General features: G+C 46.9%; 1 protein-coding gene across 1 annotated transcript; it reads right to left on the bottom strand.

Moving 5' to 3' along the window:
* Positions 1-257: 257 nt before the first annotated feature.
* On the bottom strand, positions 258-21,836 carry ADPRHL1 (ADP-ribosylhydrolase like 1). The gene is made up of 7 exons (XM_084280580.1): positions 21,479-21,836; positions 17,559-17,723; positions 10,878-11,003; positions 8,156-8,296; positions 5,615-5,742; positions 2,002-2,134; positions 258-726 (listed from the first exon to the last, which is right to left on the bottom strand). Exons 1-7 carry the CDS (start codon positions 21,690-21,692, stop codon positions 569-571), a joined length of 1,065 nt encoding a protein of 354 aa, XP_084136706.1. The 5' UTR covers positions 21,693-21,836; the 3' UTR covers positions 258-568.
* Between the last annotated feature and the right edge of the window lie 6,059 nt (positions 21,837-27,895).

Below are 27,895 nucleotides of genomic sequence, written 5' to 3'. Positions count from 1 at the left end.
GCGCTGATGTGGGGATCAGTGGTTCATTAAAAGCTAATCCGTGAGACATTAGGTTTACAAGTGTCACAGACACATTAGATTTGAGAACAACGAGGAACACAGTGCTGAAAGGATTGTCAAATATACAGACAATATCCCCAGAAGTGGGTACTGCCATTAGTTTTGCGGGAAAGCATTAGTTCTGAAAATTAATTTCCTAGGTGTAATTACTGGTCACAGCTGTTTAGGAAGTGGCATTATAGCAAGTTAGACTGAAATCAGTCAAAAGAGGTTTTATTGATTTTTTTCCATTTGAGATTATCTCACTGGTTTTAGCAGCACTCTTTATACTCAGAAATCCCTACATCTGTAAAAAAAAAAAAAAAAAACCAAAAACCAACAACAAACCACAAAGACTGTAAATATCTAATCAGCCTGGAATAATTCACTTCTCTTTGCTGGCACGCAGTCTACACAGAGCCTTTCCAACTAACTCTCTCTGGGCTAATTCCTTCGCTGGGAGCATCAGTCAGTTATCTACAGGGTTTGATATAGTCTGTATAGGAAAGAGAAAATGCCAGAAAACGCTTTACTTTTCCTCCATGGATAGTCGGTACAGATTCTCCCCCAAGAACTCGAGCCTCTCCCTTTGCTCCAGGTCCTGGTACAAGCCTTTGGGGACCTTGCTCAGGCCGTAAACCAAGCCGTAGAGGCAGCCGGCGATGGACCCAGTAGCCGCGCTCTCTCCTGCGGGTTTAAGCACAATTGCAGGGGTGTCTCACACTCACCTTTGTGTCTGCACCCGAAACCCACGTGGGAGGAAAGGCTGCACTGCCAACAGAGCGTGGTGAGGGGACGTTGGGTCAGCCCACTCCTGCCCTAGCCCCTGGGTGCCTGGGGAAGGGAGCGATGCCAAGGAGAGTGATGCTGCAGCGGTGTGCGCTCCTGGGCATGGGAAAATACACTCCAGCACAACGGCTCTTGTGAGCAACTAGCCATCGCTCGGAAAAAAGGAGGGAAGAGTAATCGCAGGGGTCCCTGCTACACTGGCTACAACTTCTGCCCTGGTCAGGCACCACCTGGAATATTGTGTCCAATTCTGGGCCCCCTGGTATAAAAAGGACAAGGATCTCCTGGAGAGAGTCCAGCAAAGGGCTATGAAGATGATTAAGGGACTAGAGCATCTCCCCTGTGAGGAAAGGAACTGGGGCTCTTCAGTCTTGAGAAAAGAAGACTGAGAGAGGATCTGATCAGTGTTTATAAATACCTGAAGTGTGGGACACAGGGGGAAATGGGCAGCCCCTTTTCAGTGGTCTGTGGGGACAGGACAAGGGGCAATGACCTCAAGTTGGAGCACAGGAAGTTCCGCACCAACATGCAGAAGAACTTTTTCACAGTGAGGGTGACAGAGCCCTGGGACAGGCTGCCCAGGGGGGTGTGGAGTCTCCTTCTCTGGAGATATTCAAGACCTGTCTGGACGCCTCCCTGTGCAATCTGAGCTAGGGAGCTGCTTTGGCAGGGGGGAGTTGGACCCGATGTTCTCTCGAGGTCCCTTCCAACCCCTACGATTCTGTGATTCTGTGATACACGGCAAATGTCCCGGACTGGCAAGTGTACCTGCCTTCCCCACAGCACCACGTGGCACTGCACACGCTGCAGCAGTGGCTCTCTGTGCTGTGTCCTGCAGCGGAGGGCTGTGAGGGCTCTCGGTTTCACTGTGTGTAGTTAAAGGCACTAGCATTTTGGTGGGGGAAGATGCCAGCCCTTTACTACACGGTATTGGATTTACTTCTCGCGAACTTCTCAGAACTGTGACACTTAGAGGGAGCAATATTAGAAAAGCACCGTAAAGCAGCTTGTGTGGCAGCTGCTGCCCTAAGAAGTGGGGTCAGGGTGTAAAACCCGGGGTGTAGAAATAACGGGCGGCATGGCAGACTGGCCAGAGGTGGCAGCCACCAGCCAGGAGGGCTCTCTCCTGTCCCCAGCAAGGGAGCGGGGGTGGGAACCGCGGCGGACCCTCACCTCCATGGAACATGGAGCGGTTGCAGAGCTCTGTCCAGTCCCCGCCACAGCCCATCAGGGCGTCGTAGGCGATCATGGGGGCGTCATGGCCTCGTCTTCCCCCCCGGCCTTCAGAGCTCCACCTCCTGTATGTCTGTGGGAGGGATGGCAGCGTTAGGGTAGGGCACTGGAAATGGGGACACGGCACACACGGCCGTGCCTGCAGCGTGGGATGAGCCAGCACAGCTACCGCAGCCTTGGTGATGCCTGGTGTGCAGGTGTTAGCCTGCACCCCAGCCAAGAGTGCCAAGAAGTAGGTCGAGAGATTCCAAGTTCACACCCCAGAAACTCCTCATTATTTTAAAAAATTAGGGTTGCTAAGGACTTTCTTTGTTAATCCTCTTCCTGCATCCTGGAAGTATTCTCAACTCCCCTTGCCACACTTGTGCACAGGTTTCAATTAGTCGAGCTTTACATGGGGGGAGGGGGTGTGAAAAAGCTCTAGTTTGGTAATTTCTTTATGGGGGTCAGTCGCAGACTATGTTAATTCAAGTCCCCTTCTCTGACTTTTTCTTGCCAAACCCTTTCTCTCTTCCACAAGCATTGTTGAACAGGAGGGAAAATAATTTGCAAATGTAAGAAATCTTTCTTCCCCAGGAGAAGAAAGAAGAACCCCACATCTAGGTTTGCAAAGAAAAAACAGATTTTCTTTAGAGGATGTACCTCCAGAACTCACATTTCTTGCCCCAAATCCCCAAATAAACTCCTCGCTGATTGAGTAAAAAAATAGCTTCCTTTAAAGGAAATGGGCAGCTTTATTTCCTGAAGTTTAAGTTATGGTACATTCAATTGTTACTGCTTGGCTGGATCTTGACTTCTGCAACACGTATGAAGGGTTTGCATTGGTGTCTATGGCAGGTTAAGGGTGATGGTTGCACCTGATGATCTAAAGGGTCCCTTCCAACCAAGACAATACTATAATTCTATGACCTCAGCCATTGCATCCTTGGCTATCTGCATGTACATCAAACAAGGCAGAGATGGACCTCAGCTTTGCTCTGCTGCTTGCCTTTTGGTTTTGTTTGTTTGGGTTTTGGGGTTTTTTTTTTTTGCAATCTAGAGAGTGTATTTATCCTGCATGCTCTCCTTGGACACACACAAACTTTCCAGCCTTATTGCTGCCGTTTGGATGCTGGTGGAGCAGTGCTGGCACACGTGTCATACTACTGAAGGCAAGAGGACTAAGCGTGGAGGTGCTATTCTGGGCGCGCAGGCAGGCGTCTCAAGTGTCGCTCCCTTTAGCCCTTAAGATCGATGGTGCTCTGCACACATCTGCTGTCACCTTACCGTCCTGAAACAACTTTACACTAGGAACTGCTGTCCTCAAGACAGAGTCTGAGGGGACTGAACTGAAGCAAGGCAGCATTTCTCAAACTTTTCAGAAGTGCAGCTTCCCTTCGACTCCTGTGCCTTCCTGCAGCCCTGCCATGTGGCACCAGCCCAGTTCCTTAGGGTGGGCTGGCGGGCGAGGATGGGGTGTCAACACACGCTCTCTGCTGCTGAAGGCACTGATCTGCTGCCAAGCCCTGGAGGTAATTCACACATCCCTTGCTCGCTGTAAACCCCTGCAGACAGTAATTACAGCTGCCTCTGACTTCCTCACCCTCCAGGAGCTGGCCTGATGCTGGCTAGCACTCCCTTTTCACCCTTCTTGTTTCCCTTTCTGGCTTCTTTCACAGTGCTGGTTTAAACAACTCCACTGTAAGGGGACGAGACCCTTGGAGTCAAATTGGCCTGAACGACTTTGGTTTGGTTCCTCTCTCCTTTTGCCTCATATCATGTCCAGCATGGGAGAGAGAGCAGGGAGGGTGATTTGCTTGCAGAAGCAAGGCTGACCCCCAGTGCAGGACAGTTTCTATTTGTGTGTATCTAAGGTGTGCCAAATGAGTATCACTGAAAAACGACTTACCCTATGCTGGCCCACCTGGCATTTATACATTCAGGAAGGGGTCATTTGTCCTTTATCTCCACATTTCTAGTTACCTCCACACTTAAGCTGTATACCTGCTTATACAGAACATGGTCTTTGCTGCTTAGCATTTCGAGGCGTCCTTTCCCTTAGAGAGGGGAATGACCTTTGCAACGTGCTGAGCCCAATCCGAGCTGTGCTGGAGGGCTTCGCCTTCACAGCTGGCCTGTGCCTGCAGGAAGGTGCACCCAGCCAGCCGAGTGGGACCGTGCACACGCCAGCTGGCGGGAGTAGTGCCAGATATCGGTGCTGGATTAATTGCCTGCAGGAAGGCAATCAGCTATCTGGCAATCAGCTATCTGGCAAGTTAGTTTGGAGGGAGGGCAAAGGAAAGCCCTCCTGGGAAGAAGGCGGGCAGGGTGGTTGCCTTCTCCTCATTTATTCTTCCCATGGCTATAAGCACGCCCGGCTGATAAGCAAATTAAGGCTCTCAACTTCAGTCAGGCTGCGATTTCTGGCCAGTGGTGGAGTTTGAGGGCCAAGCAACATTTTGCTTTCCTGTGCATCAAAATAAATAGCTCAATAGGCTGAACTAGTTGGTCTTGGGCAATGGAAGTAAATTTTGTTTTTCTGCATTAGGAATTCATGCAGTTCTCTCTTGAAATGGTCATGGGAAAATCGTGTTGAGTTTGATCTCTCCTAAAGCTCTGCTAAGACTCCAGTAGAACTGAAAGGAACAAAAAAGCTAGTAACAAGATCATGTCATGTTATTAGTAAAATAAAACTGGAAGGAGATCTATTCTTTACATTTAGAGCAAGCACTTTCTTATTATTCCAAATCAATCTATCTTCCACTGGCACCTTTCACTGCGTAGATGAGCACCTAAAAATATACAAAGTGCCTTCTCAGAATAGAACTATGCTTTCATAGTCTGGAAAAAAAGGACTGATTTATGGGAAAAGGTGACAAGAACCACATACTTATTGCTTAGCTGCTAAGTGGAGAGCTTTGAGAGGTGCCAGCACATGTCAGAAAGCTGTAAACGCCAGAGAAGACACATTACTTCTCTTGAGTAAAGAAGATATAACCAGAAGTCATGAGGCAAAGGAAAGATCATGTCTGCTATAAAATAGCATCCTATGCAATGTGGTGAAACACCATCTCTCGAGACACTTAAAATGATCCAGGGCACAGCCTGCCTCTGCAGAGAGTTGCTTAGGACAGCTGTCTTCTGTTCAAAGGACCATTACGGAGCTCCTGAGACCCCGGGAGTGTTCTGTGGGATTCAGACCACAGGTCCATGAGGCTTCAACAAGTAACCCTGGTGAGACGCTTGCCTTTTCCAGTCCTCAAACAGCTGTAGCTTATGTTTTGTACATGTTCTGGGCACCAACGCACCTGACCCTTCGTTCTGTGCCTCTTCACTGTTTCCTCCCATTGCAGCAACCCCAGGATGGGTGGCAACTGATTTTTTCTATGCTTACACATACCTGAGCCAAGGGTGTGAGCTGTTTTATCTTTCTTGAAATTTTACAATAAAAACTAAAGACTTTCTGACATCTCTGGCACTGGAAACAGTTAAAAAAATACTGGTGTGTCTGTCTCTCTGAAAATACACTTCCCGGTTGAGGGCCTTTCCGAGCGCCTCCTGAAGTTGCAGTTACCTTTTCTCTCTCCTCTGCGTCATAGTTGTCTGGAAAGACGGGTTTATTCTGGTTTTCCTCATTGATTTCTCTCTCCTCCAAATAAAACTGCCACTTGGCTTCGAAGTAAAACCAGTGCTCCTGATATTCTGAATGCAAAAGAAATAAAGGATGCAGCATTTCATCTTGGTGGTGTTTTCAGTTCTACTGAAATAACTTTTAAAGGAAATGATAGTATTGGCTGACCTGAAAAGTGGGTATTTTACAGTGACATACACTTAACAGGCATGTGTACTAAGCATACATTTTAATATGAAGTGGATCATCTAACTGGACACTGAGGATGTGAAAGAAAAATATTTTTGGGGTCTTGTGCTGTTCTTATGGTATATTAAAATGACATTAAGATACATCAAGGCAAAATTTTTAGAGAACTTTCTGGAGAACACCCTGATGGGGAAAGGAATTAGAAATTGGTGAGACGGGAAAGACCTCTAAGCATGGCAAGGCGAACTAGCAATTCAGTATGGGACTATTGGTGTATAGTTTGAAATAAGATTAAGCATTGCTACTACTTCCCTGTCTCTGTCCTGCTTGGTCGCTCAGTTATGTGCTGCAAGTAGCCGAGGAGGATGCACACAACTAAGCTGCTTCTCTGCTTTTGCTGCTTTGCCTAAAGAGCCATACAGGTGACTCTCTTTGACAATTAAAATCCATCAGGTGGTTCAACTCCACATTAAAAAAATCCAAGCAGCCTTGCAGGACGTGATACTTCCACAAGGTTGCTGGTTTCCCTGCCCTATATGCCTGGGAATGCCCAGCTGCCCTTTTCCTGAGTCTATGCCCCAGTTTTGCCTGTTTACAGGGAAACCATTCACTAGAGCCTTAAAAAAATGGAGGGGGTGTTTAGAAAAACAGGGTGAAATTGCACTCATGTTCATCAGGCCAAGGATAGCATCTTGAGGGAAAAAAAGCAGTCACACAAAGGAAATATTGTTGGTTGAAGTAAACTACCGACACTCTCTCCATCTGCTGGGCACAAGACTGCTTTTAGAAACGCAGGTGACCTTCATGGTTTTTTTCTTATTTCCCCCATGGCCACAGAACACCAATGTTTTCTATGCAGAACCTCAACAAGCAAGGTGACGTGATTATTCCAGCACACAGGCTCGGAAACAAGGGCTCAAAAGCAGTTGCAGGAGATTTTGGTTGCATGGATGACCTGTAGAATGGTCAGAAGTCCCACGCCACCAACCCTAGGGAGGGTCTGCCCCATCCCTTGAGCCCAGCCTGAGACAACGGTAACACTGAGGTCCTTGGGACTACGTGGCAAGGAACTGCAGCTGCGTATGAGAGGGCTGCTGAGTCAAGCCCTGAGTGACTGACCACTTTGTTACCCATAGGGGATAACACAGCTAAAAAGGAGTTTTCTAAAACTGGAGGACTCTGGCAGGATTTGTTTGCAGTGCCTCTCACCAGCTAAGGAGCTTAACTTTAATGCAGGAGACTTTTCCTGCTACCAAAATAGGACGAAGCTCAACAATACGGGCAGTAGCCAGAGAGCGTGCCTCAGGAGTCCAACGCACATACCTCCACGCCGAGGGGTCTTGCTGGGGTGGAGTGACAGGGACCTGCTGCAAAGCCATTCAGAGAGGATCTCACTCACACTAATCCTGCACCTGCTCCTCATAGGTCTTGGCTAAAAAAATCCTAGTGTGCAATGAGGCGCAGATGAAAACGAGGGGTCTTTCAGAGAGGCTCCCTGGTGCTCCTTTCAGATTTTAAAGCTGGAGCTTTTCTTCCTGGATAAATCTTAATTTCTGATTTCCAGCGGATTCAACCTCTCTTAACAGCTGAACAGCAAAACCTCTTTCCTCCATGTTTTAATGTAATGACACTCGCCTCCACAGCAGATCTCAAACACATCAGTCCCTGGCAAGAGGGGACTAAAATACCTTCGTGCTGAAGATCACATACATTATTAGTAAAGTAGTGATATCAAGTTTGGTACTTGTGTTACGGTCAGTCGCCTTAAAACAAGGATGCAACAGGTTGTATCTTAAATATTTTCTCTGAAAAGCAACAAGTCAAATCTACATTCATAGCCAAAAGCTAACTCCTGGTCAGGAGGCATCTGCAGGTGAACCTTCCCTGGCCAAATAAGGAAGGTCAGTGGGTTTTCTTACGGAAAATATTGGACTGGGATAATTAATGGGAAGGAAGTATATAATTCATCTCTCAGCAGTTAGTTTGCCTGATAACCTGCTAAATATAATCTCCTCCCTCCCCCTGGCCAGAAATCCTCAAAGACTTCCTGAAAATAAAACTGTGCAGTGGGGCACTGTCATTGCTTTTCCTCCTTGCACTTTTGCCACCGATACACCGGGCACCTAACAGAGGGTAGGAGGAGCTGGTACCACCTGTGAAGAGTGGAGGAAGCAGGACAGCCTGCGGAGATGGGAGGGTGGGGGAAGCAGCAAAAACAGAGAGACTGGGAGAGAGGGGATGTCTCTTCAGTGTCTTTCTAGCTGAGCACAGTTTTAAGAAAACAACTCATTTTACCTGCCATGTGGCGAATAGTCTTCTTGCAGTATTCTTCAGCCATTGGCACAACTTTCATCATGTCTCTTCCCCACTGCACAAGAGGTTTCCCTTGTATCGCATACGCCACGAAGAGAGCTGTGCACAGGGAGCCTAGAAAGCCTGGAATTCATAGATAACAATGATTATTGCCAGTGTGCAGTCTGTGCTCTTACCATCCTTGCTGTGCCCTTTGTAAAATCATTAGCAGAATGGCAGATGTGTAGATTAATGTCAGGTAGATTAATGAAGGGACAGGCATCACCTATCTCCACCAGTTTGCAGGCTGGCTTGCAGCACGTGGAGATTCTTGAGGAATGTGCCGTGCCTGTTGGTTTTCAGCTTATTTTACATAGAAGGGAACTTCTGGTCTCGGGGGTGTAACGTGACAGAAATTGAGGTAGGAGTCAAAAATAAACATCATCCACTGATGCGATACTGAAAATCTTTTAATTGAAGTCACATGAAATAACTGACTTGCACAAAGTGATTCGATATCACCTTGCTTACAGAGTCATCTAGCTGGAGGGCTGTGGTTGTTATATCTAACACTATTCCTGGCTCATTTTCCTCTAAGGAGTCAAGTCCTTGTCTTACTGGGACAACTGCTTCTTTTCTTGAAGGAGATAAGGCCCTGTTCCCTTAGAGGAAAGAAGCCATTCCAAATAAGATATGCAATCTGGCTGCCTAGCTAGGTCTTCCTCTTTGGCTAGGAATATACTGAAGATGAACTTTCATTAATGAGCACTCAACAATTCCCTAATGTCAGAAACAGAGGGGCTTGTTTCCCATGCCTGCTTGTGCTCCTTGGAATTCTGTCAAAGGCAACAAAACCAACGCAGTGCAACATGCAAAAGAAGGTTAAGAGAACAAATCAGTTGTTTAAATAAGCCCCAGGTGAGCAAAGGTATCGATGCTTGTGCTTCTCTTGGCACATGGGTCCGAAAGCGCTCACTCATGCACAGACGTAAGCATGAACTTGGTGCATTTCCCTGAAGGTAAAACCAAATTATTTTAAGAAGTTGCAAGTTCAGATGAGGCAATTACTCATACTTTCTGCCTTAAGACTGCAATACTAGGCCAAGCCAAAAGTGTGTCTAACCCAAGGTCCAGCAGAACCTTTCAGAAAGAATAAAAACCAGGTAGAGCCAGCTCAGAGGATAAACAGCATCTAACCCAGCTGTCACAGAGATCCTGGAGTGTCACATTCAGCATGAGGGTGGCATCAGAGGGTTTAGAGGGTGAAGGAAAGGGCTAGCCAGGGGCAGTGAAGAGGGTGATAGAGGCTGGGGCATGCCCCAGGAGGTTTTTTGGGGGCTGTCGGTCTCTTCTTGCCCATTCCCCAGACAGACTCCTCCCCCTGATGTTATTGCCCAGTTCCTGGCAGCCCTCATTGTATCCTCCTGCCCCTCTCCGGGGAAGAAAGCATGTCCCAGACGGGGCTTCTGGCTCTGTAAACAATGCCAGTACAGAGTGCACCCAATTGGCTTGGATTCCCTGCTCCCCAGAGCTTCCAGACTAGCTTAGGGGCAATTTTCATAAGGGAGCTTGATTGCTTTTAACAGCGACAGCCCTTCCCATCCGCTTGCCTGATCCCTTTTGAACCCAGGCCTATCTGTGGGCTTTGCAGCTGCCTGTAGCACTGAGGTCTGCAGCTTAACCATGCACAGCACGGGGAAGCGTTTCCTTTGTCCGTTTGTTTCTGTCCTGGCTGACGCATCGGTTGGGTTTTCCCTGCCATTTCCCTGGCAGCCTTCAGGTTGGCAGTGAGGTCCGTGGTGGTCCTTCCATCCCTCTCCTCCTCCCTTCCCCACCCTGCCACTTATTTCTCTTCCCAGGAGCTGAAAGCTCCTTCTGAGTATAATTTCTCCTTGTGCAGAAGGTGTCTGATGACTCAGATGCTCCTTGCTGCCATTCTCTGGCTCTAGTAGGTCCGTTCTGAGGTGGTAGACCCTGAACTGCAAGCAGTCTTACTGCTGCTAACACATCACGGACTTTACATATTGGCCAAATGATATTTTCTGCCTGCCTTTGAAGTCTTTTCCTCTAATTTGAGCCCATTTTGATGGGTTTTCTGACTGCTTCAGAGCACTGAGCGTGCTGAACATGTCACCCCTCATTACAGTTTTAATTATCGCTGTTTAAAGCAGACAGAATGAAAACACACTTACATGGCATAAAATTGGGATGATAGACCTAAATATTCAAAACATGAAATCTACTTATTTCTTTTTTGTTTAAAGAACACTTCGGACTGTGCCCTAAAATACACCAGGTTACATTCTTTTGGCTTTCTACCTTTACCTACAGTGATTGGATATGGCAAAACCTGTCAAGAGGAAAGTGTTGTTATCATCTCCTGAACTGTGAACTTGCACGACAGCCGTTGAGTCACCTAGAGGCACGTGAGTCCTAACATTTGATCAGGGCAAGTGACTTGAATATGCTTTGGCCAGCACGGGTTGTGGTTAGTCACTGGGGCTGCAGGTGGTGTGCCTGAGGTGGTTGGTTGTGTAATACACAAGCCAGTATGTAAGCTCATATGGGTAATATACACTAGGCAAGCCACACTCCAACTGAGGTCTCAGAGTCTGCAAAGCTGAATCAGTTTAACCAGGTGAATCCACAAGGGCTGTGATAGTCCCCACGGAAGTGAAAAAAGGCCGTAGGGACCTTGGCATGTTGATATGTCAGCGGATGTTACCTGTAGGGTGGTTATGGGTCATTCGTCCGCATTCAATGCTCACTTCTATAAGGGACTCCAGCCTTTCTGGCTTCCAGTATCGCATCCCTAAACACATGGCTTTTGTGGATGCTCCGAATCCGGAACCTAAAGTAAAAAGATAAATGCCAAGCATTTAAAAGGAGACTAATGGTATACAGATAAGTTGATAAAATGTGAAACAAGCACATTTTATTTATTTAAATCATGTGTGGGAACTCCCCAGGGAACGGGAAATTAGCAGCAAAGCGAGCTACAAGTTTTCACAGAATCACAGAATCATAGGGGTCAGAAGGGACCTCAAGAGATCATTGGGTCCAACCCCCCTGCCAAAGCAGGTTCCCTAGGACAGGTCGCACAGGGAGGCATCCAGACTGGTCTTGAATATCTCCAGAGAAGGAGACTCCACAACCCCCCTGGTCAGTCTTCTAAAGTGTTTCGTGTGGAATTTTGCTTCTACACAGTCACTCTGGTTTTACAGATAGATTCCAATGTTCTCAAGTGCTATGAAGAGCACAGCAGGTTCAGAAAGCAGTGTGCTCTCTTGTCACAGCACTTGTTTGATTCAAGCTCTCACGCCGTCTTTACTCATTCTTGGCTGACATCACTGTTTTGCTGGAGAAGCCAACAATAGAAACAGAAGTTCAATAGAGAGACGCAGCCTTATTTGTTACTACGTCCTTATTTTAGTAGTCAGCATGCTGAAAGCACAAAAATTAAAGCATTTACATAAATATCACAGCTGATCTTACAATTTCAATGCATGTTCCATCCAGAGAGCTCCACGGATAGTTCACAGAATAGTTTCTGCCACATACAAAACTGTGCCCAAAGAAGAAACTAAAGGCCACGGAGCCAGAGCCTCCAAACTGAGGTAATATCAGAACTGAGGTTTCCCATAGGACCTGAAATTAGCACTTGTGCACACCCCCATTATGTTCCAGTTTGCCCTTACTGAGCTCAGGCTTGGGAATTTATGCCTCGTGCAGCACAGCGTTTATTTTTTGAGTAGCTAATTCAGTATTTTAATCCTCAGCATTGCCCCCACAATCCCAGGTGTTCAACTTCTAAACACTTGGTTGAATGGAGAGTCAAATTCACTAATGAGTTTCTCTGCAGTACTTATCACAGGAATATCAGGATCCCACAGAAGTTTTAATGAGCTTATCTTCACAAGGCACCAGTGAGGTGATTATCTCCTCTTTGCAGCTGCTGAGCCAATGCCCAAAAAAAGCATTAACTCCTTGCAGGCACCCACCCTGGGATGGATAGGGTTTGATTTTTCAAAGTACTTTTGGCATTTTTCAGCACTGTCTTTGCTCAGTCACACTTCCCAGTGACCTTGGGTGTAGTTGAGAGCAACCAGCATTTCTGTACTTGGTTCCTGGAAGATAAGGGGCTGCCTAAATTTAGCATCTGTGGAGCCTGCAGTAAGAGCACACTCTCCCTGCCATGCCCAGTCAGGCAGCATGGAGGAAGGCTGTATCTCCATTAGCCAATGCGATGGCATAGTATGGGGAATCTGAGAGCCTGAAGATGCCAAGGAGACATGGTTGGGGTTGTCACCTACCTTCAGAGGACCCCTTGACTGCTCCCCTGGGCTGTGCCTGCGGTGGGTACAGAGTACCAGGGCCTCTACTGCTTGCTGTTTTGTATCATTCCAAGAGGCTCCAGCTCAGGTGTCCTAAGACCACGAGTGTGAACAAAGTGTGGTAGTGGAAGTGGCAGAAATATTTGCTTCAAAATCAAGGCAAATCATGGATTTGCCTGAGCCAAAATGTAACAGCCACATAAGCCACCCATTGGCATCTCCAGGTGCAACACAGACCACCCTGAATTCCTCTCTGAAGAGAAGAGCTGTTCTCCATGGAGAGCATCTATCTTTAGTGAACACTCTGGTTAGGGGATCTAATTAGGTGAGCTGAAGACATTTGTTTCCTTCCTCATTTGAGTCCACTGTGCAAATTCTGTGTTTGGTAACTATTCCAGGGGGGTTAACTGCCAAGGGCAGTCTAAAAAAGGACAAACATCTGCTAAATGTGACGTGAAAGGCTTTGCAAAATACCATTTTATTCCCTGCAAGCTCAGAGCTTCCTTTCTCCTTGCCAGCTTTCCTAATAATAGTGAAAGAGACCTTTCTGGGACACCTTTGGCCTCTGCTCCTGATGAAAAGGCTGGACACTTGTCCAGGAAATGGTGTGTTTGCTCCTGTACCTCACATACATTGCACCTGTAGTCCCTGGTTATTAAGGAACCAGGGTGGATAAACCTGTTTGCCTATCCAACAAATCACAGAGAAGCCACAAGGAAGAGTCAAGAAGGAAATCCAGTCTTCCAGAGCACCAGCTTAGCTGGGAGAATGTATCTTCTCCCGCTTGCAAGACAAAACTCTCCATGAAACTGTCTGCTGCTCAAGAGCAGATTAGATTCTTCTTCACTATGCAATCCTGGCTCCTCCAAATGACACAACCCATCCCAGTAATCCAAGAGGGGAGGGTGTAGTGCTGAACAGAGCTGCTAATTAAATAACATCTCTTAGTATATCCCAAGTGGAGGATGCACTACAGCAATCTGACTGCTGAAGGTGATCGTCTTTCCAAATTTATGTGTTCCTCCAGTTTAGGAAGTTGTATTTAAACATTCTGTGGAATCAGTCAAGCAATCCTGGTAACAAAAATATTCCATCACATGGAGTAACTTTAAGCCTAGAGAGGGCTTGAGGTAATTAGCAGCTGTTAGCTTCCAGGTCTCAGTATCTACCATCTGAATCAATGAATTAAGGGACAGCAAGAGTAGTCCAAGCAAGGGATGAGACTCATGTTCCTGAGGACTGTCCTCCACAATAAGACCAATGATTGACCTAACTTATCATGTCTGACAGTGACCAGTGGAGAGGGTACTTAAGAAAGAGTAAAATAAAAGTAGGATGATGCTACCCCTTTGTACTAAGCTCTTGATAATTTGTCTCCTTGATCCAGCAGGCAGCTGCCTGTTAATCTTTCTGCTCAACAACTCTTGAAAGGTTTCCTTGTGCTTTTTTGAACTTGTATGAACTGTAGCGCCCACAAATTGGCATTAGAAAATAGTTGTGCAGATTAATGAGGTGTTGTGTGGAGAAGTCCTTCCTTCTGCTTGCCTTGAACTCATGACCTGCCAGTTTCATTTGAAGTCCCTAGTTCCTGTGCTGGAGGAGATGGTAAGGTTATTCTGTCCCTATTCACATTCTCCAAATTACCTGTGACTTTACAGCTCTCCGTGGCACTGTCAGATGTCACAGCCTATGGAAGCAGTCTTTCTACTAATATAACTATCCTTCCTTATGTCCTTTCTAGTTTTCTTGACTTTGCTGACCCACTTGGCATTTGCATTTCCAGATACTTTGTGGATGTGTTGAACAACAGAGGTCCAAAACAGGTATCCACCTTGTCTATGGAGAAGACAGCCTGCCATCTCCTCTGCTTCATTTGCCATCTCTTAAACAGCTGTCTATCCTCTGGAGGACCTTTCTGCCATCCTGCCTGTAGCAACTTAGTGCCTCATCATTTAGTGCCCTTGCTGCGGGTCATGTTGACAGTCTTTTGGAAATCCTAGCAGACCGCCTTCATAGTGCCTCCTTTTCTCTCCTGTTTCTTGGCTATTTCATGAGCTTTCTAACAGAATTCTGAGGTGTCACCTCTTGTTACAAAAGCTGTGATGACACTTTCTTATTACATCATTTTAGTTCATGTGCTACCTTTTTCCTTCTTATGATGTAATACCTCAGTGTGCTTTTCTTCACATCTGTAGAATATCTGGGATCAGCTTAATGGCTGTTGAGCCATGAAAAGGATGCGTCTTTTGTGACTACAGACTGTTCTGCATGAGAACTAAGAGCCCGGCACCTTTATCTCCTGCCCATCTGCACCTTACTCTTCTCCCCATTTTTGCTTCCCAACTTTCTGCATTTAGCTCATGCACCTCTGCCAATGCCACCAGCAAAAGGGCATGGCTCTCAAGTGCTACTAGGAAGCCCAGCAGCTGGTCCAGTAGCTGTAAGTAAAGACCTGCTTGGATGCTGCAGCCTCAGCCTGACATACTCATGATACAGGTAAAGCCAAGCTGCTCTTTGGCCTTTCACAGTGGCACATCTCTGGCTCAAGGGGTACCACCCAACTCAGATTTGGGTTCCACCTCTCAAACATCAGCATGTATCTTCTGAACAATTTGAGGGTTTGGTGGTGAAACAATAAGTTTTTACCATGTCTCAGAAACAGCAGACTCATCTGCATCAAAACTTTAAACAGATGCAGATGGATAAGCAGAGGCAAACATGAACATTTTCACCTTGAGCTTATCAATGTCACAAACTGGAAACAAGATCTTAAAGTGGAAGGTGTTTGACAGCCTTGGGCAGGTCACAGGAATCTCACCAGCCTTTACCCCTTCAATGAGCGTGGCCATGAGCATGACATGAGGTGGCAATGAGACGCACAGGGCAGTGTGCTGACTACATCCACAAGAATTTGAGCAGAGGAGCATCATAAAAGCAATGCAAAATTACCTAGGCTAGGATTTCAGTGGTTCATGGAGGCTGGCACAGGAATTCTTGTTAGAAGAGAGATAAGGTAGAATGACTACAGGAAAACAACATTTTGGTTCCAGGCCATCCGAGATATCACCCAACTGCTACGCATTCAATGCCCGTGGAATGTTTTTGCCTCAAGAAGGAATTTGTGAACATTCAATTAAAAAGTTAATTATGTCCACAGCAGTGTCATGTCTCATGGGAAGCTGAACGTCTCCACCTCAGGTCACTGGTTCTTTTGCTCTCAGAATGAAAAATAAGACTTCTCTAGATGTTGAGGATGATAGTTGTCAGACCTGATGCAGAAGGTGGACTTAAGCTGCCAGGTCTCAATGCAGGAATTTATCTTAAAGCCCACTAGCCTGGAGTATCATAAAAGCAAACAGTTCATCGTGGAGAGCTAAAGGAAGGAGGAAAGCTAAAAGAAGAGGTGTACCTCCAACACAGCAATGTGCCAGGGAACAGCCACACTGCTGCTGGAAATGTTGAGAGCAGCTCAGGGCCAGGAGCAGCTCCTACAGTTATTTTCACCAAATTTTACTTTCTGCCAATCAGAAAACATATGAAAACTGCCAAAGGAGCACTGTCTCAGCTGTGCCTGGCTAATAGTGGGGTGGGCAGCATACACGGGGAGGGGATCCTTTTCCCTCCCAGCAGCTGTTGTGAGGAGTGGGGGCCGAGCGAGGGATGCTTTTTGTGTCAGAGAGAACTGACTGCAGAGACCCAGGAATAGCCATGGCACTGTGCCACCACCGGCCCTCTGCCACGGGGCTGCATCAATAGGCAATGCTGCCGAGCGGTGCCGGTACGTACTGCAGCGGTAGAGCATCACGCCACCACTGTGCAACATCTTGTGTGAGCTGCTGTCATCTTTTGGCTGTCTAAGTCTACCTTCTCTGATGCTGTGGTGTCCCTACAGACTAATTAATCAAGATTAATTGCACCCTGTGGGTATATGTGTATGTGTGGGCGCATGTAGCTGCATGCGTGTTCTTCAGCTCGAAGTAGAGATTTGATTAACCATAAAATGCAATGATTGCAAGGAAAGAAAAAGAGAGAGGGTTGTGCTTAGGGAAGCAGGGGTAGGACTGTTAGGGATGATCAGCAACATGGTCACAGTTGTTAGCAGGGCATCTACCAGGAGAATCACAGAATCACAAGGTTGGAAAAGACCTTTAAGATTATTAAGTCGAACCATTCCCATCCTATGTTAAACCATATCCCTAAGTACCTCATTTACCCTTTTTCTAAACACATCCAGTGATAGTGACTCAACCCCCTCCCTGGGCAGCCTGTTCCAGGCCCTGACAACTCTTTCAGTGAAAAATTTTTTTCCTAACATCTAATCTGACCCTGCCCTGGCACAGCTCTGTGCCATTTCCCCTTGTCCTGTCTCCTGTCACCTGGCTGAAGAGACCATCGCCCACCTCTCTACAACCTCCCTTCAGGTAGTTGTAGGCAGCAATAAAGTCTCCTCTCAGCAGCCTCTTCTCCAGGCTAAACATCTGCAGCTCCCCCAGCTGCTCCTCATAGGATTTGCCCTCCAGCCCCTTCACCAGCCTGGTTGCCTTTGCACTCGCTCGAGGACCTCAATGTCCTTCTTATGGTGAGGAGCCCAGAACTGCACACAGCACTCAAGGTGCAGTCTCACCAATGCTGAGTACAATTTCTGTTTTCTCTCCAGTGAACACATTGATGCTTAGAGCGATTTACAGGCTCAGCTTTTTGCTTCAGATCTGCCATCACCAAGAAGATTCAAGACTACCAACGTTTAAATGAAAAATGGCAGAAAAAAACCCCAACCCTTCTTAAAATAGCCATTAAACTCAAGGACAAAGATCTGGACCCCGAGGCACAGAGCCAAGAACAAAGTCTCTTTAAATAGATGTTAAAGAGGGAAGGGTTCGTTTACGAGAGGACATAGTGCCCTACAGAAGGAATTCCTGGCAGATCTCTTGCCATCCTCAGGCAAACATGGAAACGTTTCAGGGGCCTTTGATCTCCAGGGGGGAAAAGGAAACAATTTCCATCCAGCCACAAAGCCAGAAAGCACAGGTTGCTCAAGCCAGTTTGCTGTGCAAAGGACAGCGGTACCGTACCCTTTTCATTGAAGGGCGTGTGCCAGGCGAGAAGGTAGTTGTCTGGCTTTAATTCCCTGCAGCCTTCGATGGTGGCGGGGTCTGGCCTCCTCCCCGAGAGCTTGTCGATAGCATCCACGTAGCGTTTCACCAGCTCCCGGTACAGGTCTTCTAAACACCAGTAATCTGCAGGGGGGGAGGGAAGAGAAGGTAGCTGTGTGAAGGCAGAAGAGAGCACTGCAAACAAAGAAGCAAGCTCACCATGCACTGAAGAAATGCTCCTATTCACACCTCCGATACACCGAGTCGTGTTCCTGGGGCCGCTCTCAACACGTTTTTGCACAGTGTGCAAGTGGGCTGGAGAGAGAGCAGTCCCATCTCTCTGCTCTCCTTTTTTCCTGCTTTCCTTTCCACTTCAGGCATTCTGTGTCAGCAGTAGCTGCTCAGGGGCTTTATTTAGGCTCTGGGGTGGGAAGTATCTGCAGAGGTGTCTAAGAGCATGTGTGCTGCTGCTGGGGGGACTGGGTGTGCACACAAAGCCAGCGATGCCTGTGTCAGCCTGTGCCTTTGCCTTCACTGGTGGACACAAATCCAATTTTAAAATTAAAGCTTTTTTTTGTTTGTTTTTAGTGACCAGTGAGTTAGTTTAAAGAGGTGCACATTATTATACACAAAAGAAAAATAGTGATCTTAATGATTAATCTGAATTTAATAATTATTTTGTCTGTAATTTGTAGGTCTTTCATGCAGGGTTCCCAGTATCCTATGTCAGGAGAGTAACCAGAACAAATACATTTCTTTCTGGAATAAGTTCACTAGCAGCATCTGTTAACTGATTATTTTTACTCCAGGCTTACAGTCTTGCCTAAGGAGGACCCTTTCCCCCGTTAAACATGAATTGTTTCTTCAGTAGAGCTGCTTCTCTCAGCTGTTGCTGTGTGTTGTCAGGCTTGAAGAGCCCTGCCTGTGGTCCTTGCTGAGGAAAAGCTTCCAGTGGTGTCTATTATGGTTTAGTAATTAGTTTTTGTAAGCACTGAGGAGGCCCTAAGGACCAGTCCACTTAGATCTTTTCTATGTACTTAAAGAACCCCCAATAATACTTGGTTTGGCACACAGATCAAATGACACAGCAGGGGAAGTTCTTCTAAAATTGTCTTCATTTTGTCAAAGATCAGTGATTTCCTGAAATCCATCAGAAAGGTTTAATTTAAGAGAAAGTTTGGAGCCCTGTAAAGCCAGAGCCACTCAAAAGTACCAGTCTGGCAGACAGGTGAATAAAGCAGCTGCAGGGTAAACCCAAGGTTCCCCTCCTTTCACACGAGGGCATTACGCTGGCCGCCTCACATACAACCCCAGAGGAACAAGATACTTTCAAGCTGCTGACTCTTTCCAGATTTAGGAACTGAATGTCAGTTTATCCGGATGGGAACCAGGAACAGGATTGACCACCCAGTTGCTTCTGTAGAAGCTTTGCCTCTGGAGCCAGAGTCCCTGTGGTCCAGCAGCACTGGGATGCCCAAGCTCACCACAGTTCCTGCACCTGGAGCCAAGCTGCTGCCTTAGCCGGCAAGTCAATAGGACGGATTCCTGCTGAAAGTAGATGTTTTGTTTATCCTTCATGGTGGGATCAACCCTCCTGCCTGGGCACATGGCAGATTTGGGGAGCACCAGCTCCGTCTGCAGCAGTCCCCACAGCACCCGCTACTTCTGACCAAGGCCCTCCTGGGATGTCCCTCACGCAGCTGGCAAAGCACTGGCCAAAATCACCTCCCTGGGTGAGAACTGCCTTCTTCCTTAACACAGACCTCCACATGCTTGGCTGCTGCAGCCTCAGACTGGGAGCTCTCCTGAGGGCAGTGTCCCAGCCATGGGACTCCATGGTGAGCCTAAGCCCTGGGCATGGCCAATCCAGCAAGCAAGCATCCTGCATGTACCTGGATACACACAGAGGATGCTGCCTGTGGCCAGTGGACAGCCAGCCAGCCAGGTGAATGGGACATGCAGGGAACAGGGCAGTGAGGGACAGGAATATTTTTATTGCTTATTCATACTGCTTATTCATACTCTTTCTCTGGGTTTTTGGGGTTTGGTTTCTTTGGCTGGTAATGTTCCAGAGGCACAATATATTTTTTACAATCTCCATTTTACAAGCCCATGTCAGTGAGGGCTCCCCATTGCAGGAGGGCAGGTTCCTAGAGTCAGCGACAGCCACCTTCAGCCTCACAGACATTTTAACCTGCTTTGGCAAAGGGGTTTGGACTCGATGATCTCTTGAGGTCCCTTCCAACCCCTACAATTCTGTGATTCACCTTCTTCAGCTTCATTCAATTGACTTGGGTGGTTTGGCACACAGGCTGAGCCACGAGCAAGCCCAGTGGCTTTTTTGCGGTCCCCCTGCCAGGAGGAGACACTGCTCCTGGCAGGAACAGTTCTGTTTCCCTGGTGGGAAGCAGAAAGAAAGGCTTGCTTTCCCCCATTCAACAATGAAAAGAAGATTTCTTACTCAAGATTTCTTTCCCCACATGAGCTTGTTGTTTTCTCCCCAGTATAAAAACACCTTTTGAAAAAGTTTGTCTGATCAGACCAAAGCAATGAGAGCATAGGGCAAGCACAGCCGATGTGGGTTAAATCTGAGCCTTTTTCTCCTCTAGAGCCACAGACCTCTCACTATATTTAAGAAATAAGATTTATTATTCTACTGTCAGTCCAACTGGCTCGATTGCCCAGAAGACACGGGTTTAGAGAACTCAATCAGCAAGAAGCATACGATACGTATTTCATCATAGCCTATATTCAGAAATATGTTCATCATCTTTTCTTCTCCATAGCCTGACATCTTGCCCTTATCTTTAGGGTATTAGCTACCCCTTCAACCATCAGTTAGCTCACAAACAGCCACGCATGAAGCGTCCAACACACTCTTCAACTGAGCTTTACGTCCTAAATTTAGAGCAGGTTGGGAGCAGGCAGATAAAGCGGTGAAACAGAAGCACAAGTGAAGTTTCATTGACATGAAGGGTTCTTGGCTACGTGTTGAGCTTCTGCTGCTGTTAGTTATCCCAGGTTATGTGTGTAGAGAAAAATCAGGAATATTTTCACAGAGATTAAAAAAAAAAATCCAATTTGAATTGCCAAATGGTGACTGCCCTCCAGTGTACTTTTGAGGATGGGTTTGACAGTCTCATAAAGCTCTAGTTCCACGGGTAGGGTATCAATATAGCTATCATCGCGTCGTGCGAAAGACTAATCCTGCCTTGAGAGAAGCCAAATGTTCTCTTTCAAGCGACTGTGCTTTTAGAAGACAGGTATTAATGACCCCCAATATTCTGATGAACTTGATGATAATAAATATCCTACCTTAGAATATTTTTTGGACTAAAGGCCCAGAGCTCTCCTTATAAAGCAAATTGTTCCTTTCCTGGCCCTGCAAGGTGCAACCCTTTGCCCAAAGAGCAGCAAAGAGGAGACGGCGCTGGTGATTTTAGCTTGAAAGAGGTATTAGGGTGACTCTAACTCCAGCCTGGAGTTGTGGGCACAAACAAGTTAAAACTGCGCTTAGAAGAGCTCTTATCTTTTACAGAAGAATTTCTAGCAGCTGTATTACCCCCTGACGTATTCCAGCACACAGATAACCCACTTAGCTATTATTCCTGTTGTACTGGACATGCATCCTTAAGCTTTAACCAACTGTCCAGACCTAGAGGGAATACAGGGAGAGCCCCTCCACACCTGAGCAGGCCAAACTCCCCAGCAGGTGCGATGGCTGCGGGGTTATGCCCGTGGAAGAGACAAGCTCATGCCCATTGTCATTCGGTGAGCAGCAGCTCTGACACTCTTCCTCACAGCTTCCCCAGCACTTAAAGCTGATTTTAAGAAAGGCAGCAGCCCTGACAGCTTTTGTTCCTTTTCCAGCCTGCGTCCGGGAGTCCTGCCGTACCTACCTGTGATGACAGCCTCCGCTGTAGCCATGTGCATGAGCGTGTTGTCACTTACTGGCCACTTGTCAGGGGAGAGCACCAGGTTCTCGAGCCCTCCGATTTCCTTCAGCTCCTGCTGGATTTTTGCTCCTAAGGCATTGTTTTCTCGGGAGAAATTGCGGTAACCGAGAGCATCCCCTACCCCAGCCAGCACGAGCGCAGCCTTAAATTTATCCATCCCCAAGAGACACCTTCTGCTTCCCTCTTGTCCGGGGCAGCCACCGAATCTTGATCTTCCTTTGTTCCTTTGCCTTCGGCTCAGCTCCACCGACACTTTATATCAGCCATTGTGTCACACCGAGAGTGCTCTCTATAAGGCAAGGACTTCCTTTTCTGGCTCTGCAGATGCCATCTCTTGTCCAGGACCTGATGGAGAGGAAATATTTCATAACCCAGGGGTTTTTCAGGGGCTTTGTTCAATGATACTGCCAGAGCAGACCTGCAAAGCAAAGTGCAAAAGCCTCCTTTCTCCAACCCGGCGTAGAGCACGCCAGGAAATCCTCAGCCCTACCCGGCGTAAGTAACTCTACACCCAGAAAAACAGATGCCTCCACAGGGGTGTTTATTTATTTAATAACTTGTAAATTAATGCGTTTTCCTGCCCTTTTCTGATATGCTGGAGCCAGCCTCCCTGTCAGGGACAAGTCAGAGGGAAAGCCTGTGACAAAAGGAGTTTCCAAACTCTGTAAGCACTGGAGTGAGAGGTTAGGCAGTAAGAAATCCAGGAGGGAAGGAACCTGCTCAAATGCAGCAACCTCTTCTATTTCTAATTGTGCCCTATGGTGATATTCTGTCAACAGCTTTCTCCCTCTGTTCCACCTACTACAAGAATGTTTTGCTAATTCACTGCATCCCTGGATAAACACGGAGCGAAATACCAACTTTAATCTCACGCCTCTTACTCCCTGGCAAAGCCTGACTTTTTCCTAAGGCTGAGCTCAGGTGCAGCCCACATTTGGACTCTGGAAGGAAACTATTTTGGAAGATGCATTTAAATGACATTGTCTGAGTCTAAAAAAGTTCATGCATGAAGAAATCTCACTGAATGAGAACCAAGCTTTGCAAATGCCACCCTTTGGTACTTGGTACCAAAGGCAACTATGTGCTTCATTCTCTCACCACAGGTTTTTCGCTGTGCTTCTGCCATGCAGCACATGAAGGGGCTCTCTAGTCTTGCAGCTTTTAAATGGCATTTTGCCCACAAACATGTCTCTCTATAGGCTCAACATCTTCCTTTGAGAGGTCTGCTGAGACTGTGGTTTCAATCATCATCTGTGCTGCCCTAAAAACTCACAAATTGCTAATACTATACAGATAGAAATGCAAATGTGAATACAAATTTAGGTAGATAAAGATAAAGCCTTGATTGGCTTGACTGTAATTTTGATAAAGGCTACCTGGGGAAAGGTCCTTTCCTTTCTTTGATCTTTTACATAAAGGAATAGCAATTGCTGTTGGGATGGAAAAGCCAGCAGCATAAAGGATGAATCCTCCTACAATCTAGAGAGTTCACAGAGTCACAGAATCACAAGGTTGGAAAAGACCTTTAAGACCACTGAATCCAATTGTTCCTGTCCTAAGCTAAACCATATCCCTGAGTACCTCATCTATCCTTTTTTTAAACACATCCAGGGATGGTGACTCAGCCACCACCCTGGGCAGCCTGTTCCAGGCTACGACAACTCTTTCAGTGAAAAATATTTTCCTAACATCTAATCTGACCCTGCCCTGGCACAGCTTTGTGCCATTTCCCCTTGTCCTGTCTCCTGTCACTTGGCTGAAGAGACCATCGCCCACCTCTCTACAACCTCCCTTCAGGTAATTGTAGGCAGCGATAAGGTCTCCCCTCAGCCTCCTCTTCTCCAGACTAAACATCCCCAGCTCCCTCAGCCATTCCTCATAGGATTTGCCCTCCAGCCTCTTCACCAGCCTGGTTGCCTTTGTCTGGACTCACTCCAGGACCTCAATGTCCTTCTTACGGTGAGGAGCCCAGAACTGGACACAGTACTCGAGGTGCAGCCTCATCAATGCTGAGTACAAGGGCACAATCACCTTCCTAGACCTACTGGCCATACTATTTCTGATACCAGCCAAGATGCCATTGACTTTCCTGCCTGGCCACCTGGGCACACTGCTGGCTCATATTCAGTTGGCAGTCAACCAACACCCCAGGTCCTTCTCTGCCTGACAGCTGTCTAGCCATTCTTCCCCAAGCCTGTAGCGCTGCATGGGGGTTAAGCAGTTAAATGGAGATAAGCAGTTAAATCCTGGATTGTGTTATTGACACGTGTAGAAGTATCACTGTAGTTCATAAGAAACCCGGATGGAGTCGCAGACCACAGGTAAGCACTGCCATCCCTTCTCTGTGCTTTAAGAAGCAAGGTGCCACAGTGGTGAAAGTAACCTCCACTAGTACAGGCCTCATTTCAAGTTTAGGGGTTGGGTAACAGAAGAACTGAGTATTAAGAAGATGACACCACGAGTGTGACTTCTTTGCTAAGAAGGAACAACTCTGTACTGAAAAAGCACAAGGAAAGGGCAATTACGGCTTAGGATGCCGAGGGCACAGTATAGGTACCAGGGGAGATGCAGGGCCGAGTGTCCTATAGCGGGGCTGTGGCCAGCCTGCACCAGAGATGGCTCTCCACGAGCCATGAAGATGCCAGCCCCCTGCCCTGCATGGCTCTGGGAGCAGGTCTCACCTCCCACAACAGGTACATTTAAGCAATGTAGAGGTAATCAAAGAGTCAGGCCTGTGCTGTCTGAGTTGCGGGGTGTCAGAAGAACATCACTCAAGATGGAAAACTAAGGCAAAGGTGGCTTACACAAACCCCTCCAGGCAGCAGCACTGATGTCAATGGCTCCATTACAGGTCCACGTGCCCTTCGGCAGCATTCTGTATTCCCACAGAGCGTCACAATTTGGAAGCACATGGGAAGCTGCACTTGCAAACCAAGGGCGGGAGAAGTCACCTGCCGAGGCACCGTGGAGAGCACGTACGGGCCTCATCGGATGGAAGGTTCCTTCCTGAAAATGGGCAAAGCTATTCTTAGTTTTCCATTTATCTCTTCCTTCCGAACGTGGCTGGCAGTTGCAGTGCCCTTTTGCCTCCCGTGGACTTCACCCCGTTGCACGCACACTTGGCTGCTCAGAACACAGCCCAAATTGGGAATAAACTCCTTGGCTCTGGAAATAAGGCTGCAATGAAACCCAGAGAAAGTTCTGGTTTTTTAACTCTGCAAACCAGAACATGAAACAAAGAATTAAACTTTCATTTAATTTGTATAATTGGACATGATCTCCTTTTCATGTAGTACTTTCAGGTACTTTCTGGGCAGAGGTAGGTTAGGCACACTGATACCTACCTCTGCTCCCCCAGAGACAATTATTGGTAATATCTCATACTTGGGTATCTTAAACACAGCCAAAATACAGCTCTGTTAAGATAGGTAGGTATCCACCCAGCGTACATCTTCACAACAGGAAAAAAACCCACCACACAAAACCAAGTAGAGCTGGGAAAAATGTTTGGTAAATGTTAAATCAGACAGAAATGTAGCTCTGGTGTCCTCTCATCAGTGTAGGCGTGACTGCTTCCAGATGAGGAGAATACAGAGGAAGAGGAGCAGGAAAGCAGGACAGAGAAAAGAACTTTGTGTTGGCGGCAACACACTGTTGTTTCAGCTCAACTGCATTTGAAGCCCTAGGTGAGACCAGAACACCCCTTCAGAAAATGGGGCTCCACCTGCCTCCTCCACCTGACGGGAGGTGAATCAATGATCCCCACTGCCCAGGAGAGGGCTATATGGGCACTGCTGTCTTTTACCCATAAACGAAACAGCAAACAGGCTGAGACTGCTCTGTCACCACAAGCCCTTCAGAGTTTTTAGTAAATGGAGATGACTGCACCACAAGTGCTTCACCCATGACTTAGTGATTCTTCTGCCATCCCCAGACACTCAGCAGAGAAATGGTCTCAATTCCAGGTTCACCCATTCCGGGGGTGCAGAGCCATATCCTAGAAAACAATGGCTGGTACCAGATAGGCGTCAGACTTGTGTGAGAGCTGCACGTTTGCAGCTACTGAAGTGAAGGGTTTCACTTTGGCAACAGGATCATTAAGAATGACACTAATTACAGACCACAATCATTGAGGTTCAGGAAAAAATAGACTGGTTTTACTCAATTCTTTAATAGTGGGGATGAATCATTTCCATACAGCTCTACACCACTGCCCTAAAGGAAAAATATGCCTTCAGTAGCAGGAACTACTTCTTTACCCTCTTGATAGGAAGCCTATGTTATGACATAAAGCCTATGGAGTCTGCCTCACAACAGAGCGCATCACTTGTTGTAAAAGAGGCACAAGAAAAGAACCTATGTGATTCTGTCAAGTACACACACCAACAAGAGGTGTGTGCAGTAACTGTAGCTGCAGTTGTGGACCCCTCCATCAGCAATTGATTACAAAAAACCTGTTTAGAGTTGTCTCATCCTCACCGAATCCTACCAGGCACAGCGTATAGACCGCAAAGGTCAGCAAAAGGGTTGAGTATTTTAGAAAAAAACAATGTTCTCACTGTTGTATAAGATCATTATTCTTCCCCTTCAGAAGGGCTGGGCCTTTGAGTGTGCCACTTGCTGGTTGGCATCAGCTGAGGGAAGCTACTGGTGGTGACACTGGAAAGGAAAAGAGCTTGCTGTGGTTCAGGTATGGGCATCGACAGTTTTGCTGTTACAGGAGAAGGAAAATGGACTCGTGATACCAAAGTAGCCAGTGGTTGGTGAAACCTCTGGAGAGGAATGCCAGCTGGGAGCCTACAGAGGACAACTTGACCTCACCTGGAATCCAGCTTTGGAACCCACAAAAGAAGGACATGGATCTGTTGGAGTTAGTCCAGAGGAGGGTCACAAAAATGATTAAAGGGCTGGAGCACCTCTCCTATGGAGACAGGCTGAGAGAGTTGGGCTTGTTCAGCTTGGAGAAGAGAAGGCTCTGGGGTGACCTTACAGCGGCCTTCCAGTACCTGACAGGTGCCTATAAGAAAGCTGGGGAAGAACTGTTCACAAAGGCATGTAGCAATAGGACAAGGGGTCGTAGTTTTAAACTAGAAAAGGGGAGATTTGGTTGGATTTTAGGAAAAAGTTCTTCAGTCTGAGGGTGGTAGATCACTGGAGCATGTTGCCCAGATGGTGGAGGCCTCATCCCCGGAGACATTAAAACTCAGGCTTGATGGGGCTCTGAGTGACCTGATCTAGTGAAGATTCTATGATTCTATGAACGTAGTTAATTGGATTTAAGATTTCATAAGAGAATTGAGCTGAATATATACCTCTGAAGGTCTTTGTGGAGACTTTGAGTGCACAGCTTCTCCTATGGAGCTCAGAGCCTAGGACTGAGCAAGATGTTCCCTGCAATTACAGCTCTCATTGCCAGCACAAACTAAGGACATGAATTGGGGTTTTGTGGCTAGCAGGGGTGTGTAGTAAGTGGATGCAGAGCTGCAGCAAGCTTCTTAAAAGCTTTAAGGTGATAGAGAGGAGCAAAGCAGATGTTTATTAAAAGTGCTCCAAAGTCCACACGTTACACCCTTGCCCTCTTCTGACCGATGCAATACCAATGCAAGAATCTATCAAACTGATCAGAAGGAACCGAGCCCCACCAGCCTTTCCAAGGCTTCCAAAGCAGAAAGCTGACAAAAACCATACAGACATATCTCATAACTGACTTCAATCCTTGATGTTGACAGTCCATTTATTCCTTTTTCCATTGTCACAGCATTTACATGCATACAGCTTGCTCAGCAGCAAATCTCAGGTGCACTGAGTGAGCAGCTGCCTGCAGGTTTGCTCTCCTTGGCATGATGTGCATGACAAATTACATTTAAATTTAGAATTGGCACGTACAAATCCCGTGGCTCGGCTTCAAACACTCTAGGATGTAAAACCAAGCAACTTGGCACCATGTTTAAAAATATATACAGCATATCTAGGAACTAATACTGTATGCACTGAATGACTTGAAGACATCCGTATCACGTATGATTATAGATTGATCAGCCTAAGCACTACCACTGTACCAGCTTACCTAAAAAAAGCAAGTCAGGGCACCCTTGACAGCAGCAAATTACTAAAACACAGGAGGAAGTCATCATCTGAAAGCAGTTTCTTTGAGTTCATTGTTACGACTGTTCAAGTATGAAGGTGTTACTCCATGCTGGTACTTAGGGGAACATGGAACGCACACTTCAGGTGGGTAGGAGACTAGGAAGAACAAAAGCAAAGGCGTACTATACCTAGGGAGCTGGCCAGTAAGGAACAGCAACTGTCTTGAGGCTATTCCACTCACTCTTCCTCTGTTGGAGGTGTCTTCCATGAAGT

The sequence above is a fragment of the Gallinula chloropus genome, assembly GCF_964237585.1.
Source record: "Gallinula chloropus genome assembly, chromosome: 1".
NCBI classification, from domain to species: domain Eukaryota; kingdom Metazoa; phylum Chordata; class Aves; order Gruiformes; family Rallidae; genus Gallinula; species Gallinula chloropus.
The sequence above is the reverse complement of the archived record's forward strand: the minus strand, read 5'-3'. Positions and strand labels throughout refer to the sequence as shown.